We start from the raw sequence: 13,452 nt of genomic DNA, 5'->3' as shown, positions 1-13,452 counted from the left end.
AGCTTGGCAACGTAGTCAAGCTGTAACCAAGTTCTAGGTTTTTAACTAAGCAAGCACGTGTTGGCAGTGGAGCAGCAAAGCATCCCTGAAACTCCAGGAAAACGTCTGGACCTGAGATGAATGGAGATGAATCTTCTGTTCAGAGACCCACACTAAGCGATCACCTGTTGGGGGTGGGGGGGTACTGAGACAGGTTAGGCGCCCGCCAAGTCCCGATACCACAGGGACCTCCTCCCTTGGCCAAGACACGCAAGGTCAGGATGGAGTCCAGGAAGGAAGGCACCCGAAGACTGGGCATGGCAGCGCAGGCCTGCCGCTAGCTGGGGAAGATGCCCTGTGCTGTGCGTGTGCCATCTGCCTGGGAGGTGGCGATGGCTGAGCCAAGTTCTGTGAGCCCAGGTGCAACGTCCCTCAGAAGGAACCACTGTCCCTGGTTCAGTCTTTGCCATCCAGCTGCCTCTGGATCTACCCTGAGCTGGCCCAGCATGGGGATGCCGGGATCACATGCATGACCCTCTTGTATTAATGTGAGTGAGTCATACACCCTGCTCAGAGCAGCAGAGTGAGGGTTCTGGAGCTACGGAGCCAAGGACCCCGAGCAGCTGCCGCTTCCTCTTCTCTCGTTGCCTTTGATTTCTAAACACAGCTCACACGGGACACACAGAGGACTACCTGCCCTGTGAGAAACTCTATTAATTACTTAGAATAGTCACGCTGGCCTCTCCCAATCGGGCTGGCCCTGATTTTATTACTCTTCCTGCCCCAGTGGTGTCAGGCTTAACCACATTGACTTGCTTTGGCCGATGAAACGTCAGTGAAAAAAAAGGGGGCTGTGGGCTTCCCTGGTGGCGCAGTGGTTGAGAGTCCACCTGCCGATGCAGGGGACACGGGTTCGTGCCCCGGTCTGGGAAGATCCCACATGCCGCAGAGCGGCTGGGCCCGTGAGCCCTGGCCGTTGAGCCTGCGCGTCCGGAGGCTGTGCTCCGCAACGGGGAGAGGCCACAACAGTGAGAGGCCCGCGTACCGCAAAAAAAAAAAAAAAAAAAAAAAGGGGGCTGTGCAACTTCCAAGCAGAAGCTTTAAGAGCTTTCTTGTGGTTCGGCCATGGCTGTTTTCCTTCTGACATGAGACCAGCACCTCCTGGATAGGGGCTGCTCCTTCAGTGGAGATGACAGAGCCGTAGCCGTAGCGAACCCACAGTGGATGGAGGATGAGTAAGAAACAAACCTCTGCTGCTGTGAGCCACTGAGATTTTCGGAGTTGTTTGTTACCACAACCTGCAGCATTATGTAGCCTGAGACCAATGTGTCCCCTTAACCCTGACCTTAGTCCTTTCTATTAAGATTCACCTGGGTAGCTAAGTTACCAAGTTTCCAGCTCATCATATTTTCACACCACAACTGAACACAATACAAACTGTTTAAGGGCAGTCTGTATTATAATGGAAAAAACGGCTGCCTCAGTGCTGGCATCTGTCAACAAAGCTTTTCATGTTGGGAGCCAAGAGCCCGGCTGTGCCCAGCTAAATCAGTGCCCTCTCATCCTCATCCACCCTGTAGATCCAGGGCCTACAGAGCGACAACTTACCGATTTCACTCGGTGACCAATGCCCATGATGAGTTTTCCTTCCTTCTTCATCTTGTTCACAAACTCCATGGGGATGATGCCACTGTCAAAGGCCTTGCTGAACATCTTGGCCGCTGCATCCAGGGCACCCCCAAACCGGTCACCCTATAGGAGAAGCCAGCCCATGTCGCCCCAAGCTGTCGGAGTCTCCTTCAGCTTCGCAGGCCAATCCGGCGTGCCCCGAACAGCCCCCAGCACGGAGTGTCACACTCCACGGCTCCCTCTACGACCCCACTGCAGCCAAGCGGCAGGATGCTAAAGCCTGGTGTCCCTGCTGTTCACCTCCCAGGATGACGGTACTCACGATGGTGAGCAGTCCCGAGGTGAGGCTGGAGACCAGGTCCTTCCCGGCCCGAGCACAGATGATGGTGTTGTGAGCCCCAGAGACGGCTGGCCCGTGATCAGCCGTCACCATCAGGCACATCTCAATGAACTGGCAGGAGTACTTGGGCAACCTGGAGGAGGGCGTAAAGGAGTAAAGGGGAGAGGACAGGAGAGCTGGAACAAAGGCAGAGGCTGAACAGGAGATACGCTGACAAGGCCCCGGTCCTCCTGTCTCCCGTCTCCTTGAACAAGTCACTCAAGCTCAAGAAAGGCAGCAACCTCCCAATCCAGGCCTAATACTATCTTACAACTCCAAGGCAGCACCTTCTGATTCCTGAGGGGCTCTGGATGTTGCCGAGATCAAATACTGCTTTTAGAACTGAGGTTAGCAAGCAGGGTTTGAAATCTCTTCTTTAGGCAGTTTTCAGCCTGAGTTGCTGTGACAGGATGTGACATTATTTTTTGTGGTTACTACTCTCCACGTGCCAGACAGAGAGGAGGTGAGATCCCTGTGCCTTTCACGGTGCACAGTGATCAACCTCCCAGCTGATGATTAAGAACAAAGTCTGGGGAATTCCCTGGCGGTCCAGTGGTTAGGACTCCATGCTTTCACTGCCGAGGGCACGGGTTCAATCCCTGGTTGGGGAACTAAGATCCCGCAAGCCGTGCGGCGCAGTCAAAAAAAAAAAAAAACCCAAAAAACAAGATCCCACATGCTGAGCGGTGCAGCCAAAAAAGTCCCAAAAAACAACAACAAAAAAAACGAAAAACAAACAAAAACCAAAGTCTGGAGCCGTGGGGACGCAAGAGCACACACAGTGAAAACTGCTTGGGTGTTACAACCCTTGAACTTTTCCCAGGAAGGGTCCAAAGCAGGACCAAGACCCATCTCTCTTCAGGTGAGGGCAGGACACCAACCAAGACTTCCACCTGGCTTTCTGCCCAGAGCCACTCCAGGCCAGGGCTCTGTGAACAGGTACTCATCGGCCTCCCTGCCCAACTGTCAGTCCCAGGGGAGGGCTAAGCTTGGGAACTGCAGAGAAAACCAATTTTTTTTCTCCATGCAGGCTGATGAGACACAAATGTACAGAGGACACAGTACAAGGTACTTTAACTGTGCCGGTTCAGCAACTCCAGCAGGCCTGCACTCAAGCTATTGGACGCCTCTAGCCCTCCCCTTTGCTAACCCCTGCCTTTCTCTCAAGAGGCCTGCCTTCAACTCTGGCCCGTTTCTTTAAAAGTTCCCATGGCAAAGGCGCTGATCCAAAATCCCTGATGAGGTCATTGCTTTCTACTTCTCTAGGTTAAGGCTGGCCTTTGTGTCCTTGGAAGACTTAGGAATGGCCTTTATCTCTTTTCTCTGACCTTTCATTTGATCTGTGGCCATAAAGAGTGGCCCTGGACATACATGGTCCCCAAGGCTGCCCACCCTCACTCCCTTGTCAGGGGAAGAAACTTAACTCCGAGTCACAGGGCCCTGCCATCGTCTGCCCTCCACGCCTCACCTTTTCTGGAACCAGAGGAGGCCGAGGACCCCGCCGATGCCCATCTCCTCCTTGAAGACCTCAGTGATGGGCATGCCCGCGTAGATGAGCTCCTGTCCTCGCTCATCACAGATGCTGGTCATGAACGAGGCAGGTTTGCGGATCAAGCCCAGCTCCTGAGCAGAGATGGGGGCAGAGGCAAGCAGGGCTGTGGTGACCACAGAGATTTTCCCACAACAGCCCCACTGTCTGTGCCCAGAACCAGTGTCCCAGGCAGGTCTTAAATTCTGGCGGCCAAGCAACGGCTCTCAAAGTCCTCCCAAGAAGGAAGCGCAAAAGCCCTTTTATTAGATCATGTGGGGCGTAGAAAATAGGAGCAGTCATGCCCTGGCACCCACTCAGCCTGGGCACTGTGGCTGGTCTTTACCAAGCGTTTGCGGGCCCAGGCAGTTCGCTAAGCTGTTGAAGTCCAGGGGTTCATTTTAACCTCACAAACGGAGTAACCAGCCCCAGGTCGCCTGGCTAAGAAATGGAAGAACGAATCCAAAGGGACAATTTTTAAAATACTCTACACACAGCTACCAGTCCCCCAGTAAAATGTAATGAGGCCCATGGCTGGGAAAATGGGGAATCCCCTCAACACGTCCTTTCCCTGGGGGAGGGGACTGAGCTCCTGAATCCTCCGTTTCCAGAGTTGGGGCACAACAAGGGTAGCATCAGCTAACTCTCTCCAAGCCCATTTCTTCAAGTATCCCTTGTGAACTCAAGAAATGCTTTTTAAGTTATGTTTTAATTATAGAAGCAACCTGGAAGTTATGTTTTAATTATAGAAGCAATGTGGATTTTTAAAAATCCACACTAGAACAGCTAAAATCATGTTGCCTTTGACCTCCGCCCCATCTTGGTTTTCTGCCTTCGTGTTTGTTAGTTTAGTGGACATCTTTCTGGACCTTTCTTTCTCCACTTTTATTTACATGCATAGACACGTGGAGAAGAGACAACCGTGTTTTGCGTGCCTACATTTTTCATAATCATAATATAAATACTGTCCTATAATGTGCTGGTCACTCAATGAATCTGAGCTCTACACATGTCAGCACATATGTAGATCTAGTTCATTCCTTTTAACTACTGTAGAGTATCCCCTCATATGACAATCCTACAGGTTGGCCATTCCTCCACTGATGACCATCAACTAGAAAAATATGCTCGAACAAGTGTGTATATACGCAAGCATTTCCTTGAAGGAGCTTTCCAGACTTGGAACGGCCGGGCCATAGGTAGGAGCGCTGTTAAATTGGATTGACATTACCCAACTGCCTTTCACAAAGGCTGTGTCAATTCCACTCTCGCCACCAGTGAATGAATGTAGCAGCCTCCTCACACCCATACAAACAACGTATCAGAGAACTGTTTTTTTTTTTTTAATCTTTGCTGACCTGTAGAGCAAAATTGGTGTCACAGTTTCTACTTTGGTTTCTTTTATAAAGAGTGAAGTTGAGCATCTCTTTATGTTGAAAGAACATCTCCTATCCATTTTTCTAATGGGTATTGGTCTTTTAAAAATTGATTTTCTAGGGACTTCCCTGGTGGCGCAGTGGTTAAGAATCCACCTGTCAATGCAGGGGACATGGGTTTGATCCCTGGTCCAGGGAGATCCCACATGCCGCAGAGCAAGTAAGCCCGTGTGCCACAACTACTAAGCCTGTGCTTTAGAGCCCACGAGCCACAACTACTGAGCCCGTGTGCCACAACTACTGAAGCCCGCGCGCCTAGAGCCTGTGTTCCACAAGAGAAGCCACCGCAACGAGAAGCTCACGCACCGCAATGAAGAGTAGCCCCTGCTCGCTGCAACTAGAGAAAGCCCGCGTGCAGCAACGAAGACCCAACGCAGCCAAAAATAAGTAAATAATTTAGAAATAATTTTTTTAAAATTTGATTTCTAAGAGTTCTTGTATATAAGAAAATTCGCTCTTTATCTATGCCCCCGCCTTAGACAAGTAGCCTGAAATCTCTTAGCAGGTGCAAACAGCTCTAGAGGACATCGTCTGTCCCCAGCCCCCGTTCCCAGGTCAGGCCACACAGCTGTGGGAGATACACGCCGCCCCTTGCCCTCCTGGGCCCTGCATTTATTTCACCTGCTGGTCAAAAGGGGCCACCTCACAAGCTCCAGTGCACCTTGCCCACACAGTCAGGGACACACGTGGCACCTACCCTGGCCCAAGAGTAGTCCATGGGCACCGTCGGGGGTGGCACCTCCTGAGCAGGTATGATGACCCCTCTGGCCACGAGATCCTCGTACACGGACCTGGGAGGCAGGGGAAGGGGAGGAGAAAAGACATCCATGTGGATTTTATTCTTCTGGGCTCTTTAAGCTGTCCCACGAACGCTCCTCCCTCTTACCCCAGAGTTTCCCAGCTCTGTATCCCCTCCCGTCAGCAGTTACCAGGTGGATTCCCGAGAACTAAACGAAAACGGGTTCTAGCCAAGGCCTGCCCCACCGTCTCTGAATGGGGCTTTAGAGAAGGCTGAGAATCTGGAGGCCATGGAAGGCCAGAGGGAAGGAACGGGAAGAGACAACAGCTTATCTAGCAGCTCTTTATCAGTTGGTTTGAGATGACATTTTCTAGTGTTTCTATGCCCTTCTCTCATTTATGGCCCGCCAACTAGGTAGGCTCAGAAACTGAATGTTTTAACACCAGTCTGAACGGCGCGTAACTGCTGCTTCTAGAAACAAAACAAAATGAAAGCCAAAAAGAAAGGATTTTGCACCATCCGTACAGCTGCCTTAGACACCTGAGAGGGTCCAGGAATATCAGACACCTATATTTTGGAAAGGGTGCTATCCTCGGGAGGGAATGGGAAAGGGACAGGGAGGTGGCATGCTCCACCAGCTCCGCGTACTGGATGATCTCTCCAAGCTCATCGAAGCTCCGGGGCACAAACACTCCGGCCTCCTTCAAAGCCTGGTTTTTGGCTACTGCAGTTTCAGAAGCCTGGTTGGCACAAGCTCCAGCGTGGCCGAACTGTACCTGGAAGGCAAAGGAGAACGGCTTTACCAGGCCTGTTAATCCCCCGAAAGAGAGGACAAAGGCTCCTGGGACCATCGGCACTGATTGTAGGCCGGACCCCACTCAATGCTCTATGTGAATCACTTCAAGCCTCCAGAAGGCTCGCTAAATAGGCATGATGGCTGACCCTCATTCACAGATGAGAACCTGAGGCACCCAGCAGTTCAGGAGCTTACTCAAGGTCACACAGCTGCTGCACTACACCCAGGACACCAAGCCTGGCGCCCAACTCCACAAACACCTTCATCTGGCTTCCCGTGGGGCACTTGTTGGGGTGGGGGTAGGGAGACAGAGAACAGCCGTTAGTTTCGAGCAACCGTGAGACGTCACAAACTGCCAACCTTAGCTAAGCTGAGCTCATAGGCGTGATCTGACTGTCCTGTGCATACTTTGTATAAAGGATGTACCCTTATTAAGCAAAACAGAACACCAGAAGATATCATTAAAAATACAAATGGGACTTCCCTGGTGGCGCAGTGGTTAAGAATCCGCCTGCCAATGCAGGGGACACGCGTTCGAGCCCTGGTCCGGGAAGATCCCACATGCCGTGGAACAACTAAGCCCGTGCGCCACAGCTACTGAGCCTGCGCACCACAACTACTGAAGCCCACGCACCTAGTGCCCATGCCCAGCAACAGGAGAAGCCACCGCAATGAGAAGCCTGCGCACCTCCACGAAGAGTAGCCCCCGCTCGCCGCAACTAGAGGAAGCCTGCGTGCAGCAACGAGTACCCAACGCAGCCAAAAATAAGTAAATAAATTAATTAAAAACAACAACAAATTTCCAGCTTCTTGTAGAAAGTCAGATTTTGCACCATTTGGCCTGTACTGTATTCCCACTTAGCAACAATCACAGGGAACCAATTAGCTATTGCCCCCTTCCACCTGAGCATGAACTAAGATTAAACTATAAACTCAACAGAATATGGAGGGGTAACTGGTTATGGGGAGCGAGAGGAAAGAGAAAAACCCATCAGAAGAGCCAAGTGTTACCTGTTGGCTCTGATTAAGCAACAAGGAAAAGGAATTAACCTAATGAAATGTGGTATAAAACCCTGATTAGGGCAGGTGTGGTGGGTAATCATAACAATACCTTCCCTGTTTAAATAACAGTGTCCAAGCGCTTTTCTAAGAGCTTTACAAATGTCATCATTCAGTAGCTACGACTGTTTCCTCTCAACAAAGAAATGGAAGCACAGAGGGGTAAAGTAACTTGCCCAAGGTCACACAGGTAGTATGTGGTAGCATTTGAACCAGGCAATGTGGCCTCTCACTGTGCTCTTTACCACGGCATATAACAAAAGGGGCTGAAGTGTTGAAAAGGGTAGGAGCCGCTGCTCCAGTTAGCGAGGCTTGAAGACACATGCTTCGAAGTGGGTTCCCAATGCCTTCTTTGTAGGGTTTAATCTGCATGGGTGGATGGGGTGGGAAGGAGGTTCTGCATTCACATAAACTTAGAGAACACTGTATCCAAGGAAGTTAAGCAAGTGTAACTCAGATTTCTCAAAGCTAACACTAAAGCTTTTAGAAGGGAGAGAGATGATATTGCATGTTCATAATTTATAGAAGCTTCCCGTTGTTTGTTTTTGTTTTGGGGACCGCTGCTACAGGACCAGTGTTTTGGGAAAATGTCGCCTTACCACTGTCCCCTTGTCTCTGCTCCCATACCCCAGTTCTCAGTTCAGTTTCCCCGAGGCACTGAACCGAGGATATCGTGTTGTATACCTATCTCTCCTCCTCTGTAGGGCAGAAAGCTCTGCAAGGTCAGATGACCTGTTCAAGAAATCACAAAGCACTTATTAGCTGGCCTGTCAAGGTACTATTCTACATTTGCATATCCTTGAAACTACACAAAGAAAGTTGTTAAAAAAAACGAATCAAAAAGCAAAAGTAGGGGCTTCCCTGGTGGCGCAGTGGTTGGGAGTCTGCCTGCCGATGCAGGGGACGCGGGTTCGTGCCCCGGTCCGGGAAGATCCCACATGCCGCGGAGCAGCCGGGCCCGTGAGCCATGGCCGCTGAGCCTGCGCGTCCGGAGCCTGTGCTCCACAACGGGAGAGGCCACAACAGTGAGAGGCCCGTGTACCGCAAAAAAAAAAAAAAAAAGCAAAAGTAGAACACCGTGAAGACCTGCCCCACCCACGGGGCGATGACGAGCACCTGTCCAGAAACAGAAGAGCAGGGTCCTTGCCCTCTAGATGTCCTCGGCATAATGGGAGTGGGGAGGTGGGGGCTCTTGTAAAGCAGAGCTGGTGAAGAGAAACCCTGGAGGGAAGGGAGGAATTATTTTTGGCTGTTGTGGTGGAGGGGAGAGCAGCCGTGAAGAAAGAGACTCAGGAAGAGCTTCACGGAACAGGTGTGTTGAAGCATGGAAATGAGTATTTGCTAAGACCTGTATGTGGCAGGCCTCTACCATTACCTTCTTATGTAAGTCAGGCAACAATCCCGAATCATCCCCTTTTTACAGCTCAGGAAACTGAGGTAAGGAGAGGGTAAACGACTTGCCCCAGTCACACAGATCCACCAAGAGCTGATTCTCAAGCCTGTGAGAGTGGAGCTCAGCCCTGGAGGATGGGCAGGATTCCGTGACCTGCTCCCTGCCGTTTCACTTACTTAGAAAACAGATACGCACACATACACAGTTCACAGTTACACCAGATGGATCCTATGATAAGCATGTATCGCACCCTGCCCCTTCTTAGAGTCAACATGACTTGAACTCTATGTCGACATCTCAAAATCCACCTCATTCTTCTCCTGCCTGGTTTCCAATTACACAGCCACGCCATGAGGACACGGTGCCCTCCCGACCAGCGTTTAGGGTGTTTCCTTTTCCTGCCATCGCCAACACTGCAGTGAGTATCCTTGTACACATACCTTGAAATATTTTTGCACGCAGACCCACAGAGTAAATTTGCAGGAATGGAACTGCTGGTTCAAAAGAGAGGTGCATTTTACAACCGGACAAATACTGCCACTTGGAGGTGGGCGGGACTCTGAAGGGGAAAGGCAAGCAATCCAGGGGGAAAGGATAGGGTGACAGGCTAACTCGAAGAATTGAGGGTTTAAGCATAGGGATTATCATTGCTGCAGGAATCCTTGATGGCCAAGTTTTATTTCATATACACACAGCAGAGGTCAAGGCCTTACACTCAGAGCCTGCTCAGCTACTGATGAACTGATGGGTGACAGGTGGTGGTTTCCTCGGTTTCATCCTCACCGGGTGGGCCATCTTCGAGACAGAGGATTGTCTAAGCTGGACTACAGGGGCTGAGGTCTGGCCGATCCCACCCAGCAGGAGTCGGGCAGCTCAGAGCTTTTCTATCTAACATCCACTACAGGCTGTACCTACTTCTGCCCCCAGGCACTGTCACAGGCATCCGGTCACGTTCATACATACAGAGGGTTTCTTCTACAGCTTCTCCCCGAGCAGAACTTCCCACCACCGCCCTCCCCAGCTCTGAGCCTAGGGTGTGTCCTCTCCCTCCCAGGCCTCCCTCTCGCTCAGCAAACTCCTCCTATTCCTTAAGGAGCAGCTCATCTCCAGGAAGCCACCTCAACTCCTCCAGGCAGTAAGTTGCTCCTACTCTGAGAAGGGACTCAGAGCCTTGTTCTGGCCTTAATCTGGCTATGAGTTTGTCTCTTCCAACTGGCTTTTAGCTTCTAGAGAGCAGGGCCCCAGCTGGACCCTGTAGGAACCAAGCAGGTAATAAATGTTTATCGAAGGAACCAGCTGCTTCATAAGATGACCACATGGCTCCCCTCAGACGCCCCCTCTCTCGGCCTCCCTGCCCAGCAGGGATCTGTCCCGGCTATACCTCGGAGGAGAACATGGTGGCACAGGTCCCGATGCACCAGGAGACCACGGGCTTGGTGATGCGGCCCTCCTTGATGCCCCGGCAGATCTTATATTCCTCCGTGCCCCCTATCTGCCAGGGAACAGGGAACAAGAAAAAGCCCCCAAGTCAGTGGAACCCATTCTGAGTTGCACCTAGAGCAGCAATGCAGCAGGAAATCTGTCCCAAATCAGGCAGGGGCCAGGGTCATCAGGTGTCCCGAGTTAGAACTTGGCTAGAAAATGAGGGGACATGGGCTTTGGCCTGGAAGATCGAGATTGGATGCAAGGAAGAATTTTTAAAGGGCAGTGGGTATCCTCGGAGAGTCCCCGGAACTCCCCTTTCCTGATCTAAGGGTATGAGATAATTTAGGACCAGACCTATCAGGGGCACAAGTAAGAGAGGCTCTCTGACTCCAGCTATCCACTGCCCACCAGGGACAGACTGGGGCCAGCCAGTGGAAGCTTCTCCTCTGCTGGCACTAAAATATCTTGTGCCACCGAGAGGCAAGAACTTCTCTCCTGGGAACACACACGGCAGTGTTAACAGTGATAGCCTCTAAGCCCCAGTGTCTAGGGAGTAGGATTACCAGGGACTGTCACTTTCAGTTATAGATAACCAAAATGCATGAATTTTTTAAAACTAAAATCATCGTTACTTTTATAATCAGAAAAAAAATTTTTTTAACTTTAATAATCAAGTAACCTTTTCTTTTTTAATTGAAGTATAGCTGATTTACCATGTTGTGTCAATCTCTGCTGTAAAACCATTTTTTAAAAATAACTCACCTCTCCAAGAACCACAATCATTTTGACTCCTGGAGTGTCCTGGTAACGTAACACGTGATCCATGAACGTTGAGCCGGGGTACCTGGTGAGAGCAGGGAGGATTTTCATGATCAGGAGACTCGGTGAGGTGAGGTGTGTGTACAGGTGTGGGAAGTACACCTGTACTAAGAACACTGTGGGGTTTTTTGTGGGTGTGGATGCCCAGTGAGGGTCCAGAGATGCCTTAGGAACAATGGGGGAGGGGGAGGTAGTAAATGGGGTCCAAGGGAAGGGAAGGGAGAGGAAGTAGTGAGCCCAGAGAAGTGCATACGGCAGTAAGAGATGCCTCGAGAGCACATGTGGGGTGATTTTAAAATATGTCCACAAGTTCTTTGAAAAAGGTGGAAACTCATGCCTCTCCTCCTGAATTTGGGTCGAGTTTAAGGATTAGCTTCTAAGGAACAAAATATGGAGGAAGTCATTCTGTGACATTGACTTCCAAGGCCGGGTTATAAAAAAATAGCTTCTGTCCAGCACTCTCCCCTGAATCGCTTGCTCTAGGGGAAGCCAGCCGCCGAGTCCTGAGGACTCTCAGCAGCCTGTGCAGAAGCCCACAGAGAAGAACCACCTGCCAGCCACATGGATGGGCCACCTCCCGCGTGCCACATCTGACCACCTCAACAGGGAGCCCACCTGCCAGAACTGCCCAACTTGAGCCCTGAATCCTAACGCACAAGAACCATGAGGATACACATTTATTGTTGTTTGTAGCCACTTTGTTCTGGGGTGACTATTTTTTTTTTTTTTTCCTCTCACTGCTGTGGCCTCTCCCGCAGCAGAGCACAGGCTCTGGACGCGCAGGCTCAGTGGCCATGGCTCACGGGCCCAGCCGCTCCACGGCATGTGGGATCCTCCCGGACCGGGGCACGAACCCGTATCCCCTGCATCGGCAGGCGGACTCTCAGCCACTGCGCCACCTGGGAAGCCCTTGGGGTGACTTTTTTAAAACACAGCAAAAGATAATTAATACAGTGTACCAAGCTACATCCTAGGCGATCGCTAGAAGGTCTGTGTCTCGGCCAAAATATTTTTTTAGAGTTTCTACTGTCACGAGTTTGCAAAAGAGTTGTTTAAGGCCAAGTAGGCTTAAGATCTACAAGGTCCTTGTAGATCTTCGAGTGCTTCTGATGTGCTCAGGAGCATTTAAATCCCAAGAGGACAGTATAACTGGCAGCACTGCCCAGACGCATCTGACCCAGAGCCTTTCGTCAGGGAGCACCTGGGGACTAGGGGTCCCAGGGCCACCTCCCTGAAGACCTCAGCATTAAGTCCCTTCTCATGCAGTTGTTCCATTTGAAATGACTTGGGGGAGCCAGGAAGACTGACAAGGTGACTCACTCTCCCAACAGCTTTTGCTTTCTAAGCCAAACAGTTGCAGTAGTAACAGCAGTAATAAGAGTAAACAGTAATGGCTAACACTTATTATGGTAGTAAGTACCAGGCATTGCTCTAAGACATTACTCAATTGATGACCTACTGATTACTGTTCCTACTAACAAAAATAATGAGGACACTATTTGTGAAATGATAAGAAATACATATATGTCTCTGCTCCCAGTTCCTGACACGGAGCTCTGAAAACCCTTGTAATCTTCTGAGTGACCAAGGGTGCTAGGAGCATCGTTTGTGCTGATATTTGGTCTCTGACACCGGTTCCTGACACAGCCCTCCTAAAAACTTTGTCATTTCCTTAGTCATGGGGGTGATAGGAGTGTCTTTGGTTCTCACGAGGCAACTCTTGGAGGGCTCCTGCGGTGTGTTCACCAGAGAAGGCAGGGAAGCTCCACGCACCCAACATGCCTTGCCCTATGCACCTCTTCCACCTGGTTGTTCCTGAGTTGCATCCCTTTGTAATAAGCCGGTAAGCTAGTGAGCAAACTTTTCCTGAGTTCTGTGAGCCCTTCTAGCAAATCATCAAACTCGAGGAGGGGGTCATGGGAACCTCCGATTTATAGCTGGTGGTCAGAAGAACCAGAGGGCTGGACTTGCGACGGACGTATGAAGTTGGGGGCACTCCTGTGGGACTGAGCCCTGAACCTGTGGGACCTGACGCTATGATGCTATGTCGAAGTAGAGTGTCAGAACTGAACCGAATTGTAGGACCTCCAGCTGGTATCTGCAGAGAATCAGAGAACTGCTTGGTGTGGGAAAATCTGGCCACATTTGTGGCCAGAAGTATGAGTACGGTAGTGAGGAAAGGAACGGTGTTTCCTTTCACTCTTATTAACTACAACTAGCACCGAGTACTAAGTAAGCACCAGGCCCTGTGTTAGTCTCATTTAATCCTG

General features: G+C 50.7%; 1 protein-coding gene across 3 annotated transcripts in view; it reads right to left on the bottom strand.

Moving 5' to 3' along the window:
• The window catches only part of ACLY (ATP citrate lyase), a 43,007-nt gene that overhangs the window by 3,009 nt on the left and 26,546 nt on the right, over positions 1-13,452 (bottom strand). For all 3 annotated transcript variants that reach the window (XM_081220662.1, XM_081220664.1, XM_081220663.1), the window contains 7 exons: positions 11,126-11,207; positions 10,320-10,430; positions 6,339-6,466; positions 5,649-5,742; positions 3,456-3,610; positions 1,931-2,081; positions 1,588-1,731 (listed from right to left, as the gene is read on the bottom strand). In XM_081220662.1, the coding sequence (XP_081076788.1) occupies positions 1,588-1,731; positions 1,931-2,081; positions 3,456-3,610; positions 5,649-5,742; positions 6,339-6,466; positions 10,320-10,430; positions 11,126-11,207 (865 nt within the window). The remainder of the gene's footprint in view (positions 1-1,587; positions 1,732-1,930; positions 2,082-3,455; positions 3,611-5,648; positions 5,743-6,338; positions 6,467-10,319; positions 10,431-11,125; positions 11,208-13,452) is intronic.

The sequence above is a fragment of the Mesoplodon bidens genome, assembly GCF_964165515.1.
Source record: "Mesoplodon bidens genome assembly, chromosome: 19".
NCBI classification, from domain to species: Eukaryota; Metazoa; Chordata; class Mammalia; order Artiodactyla; family Ziphiidae; genus Mesoplodon; species Mesoplodon bidens.
The sequence above is the reverse complement of the archived record's forward strand: the minus strand, read 5'-3'. Positions and strand labels throughout refer to the sequence as shown.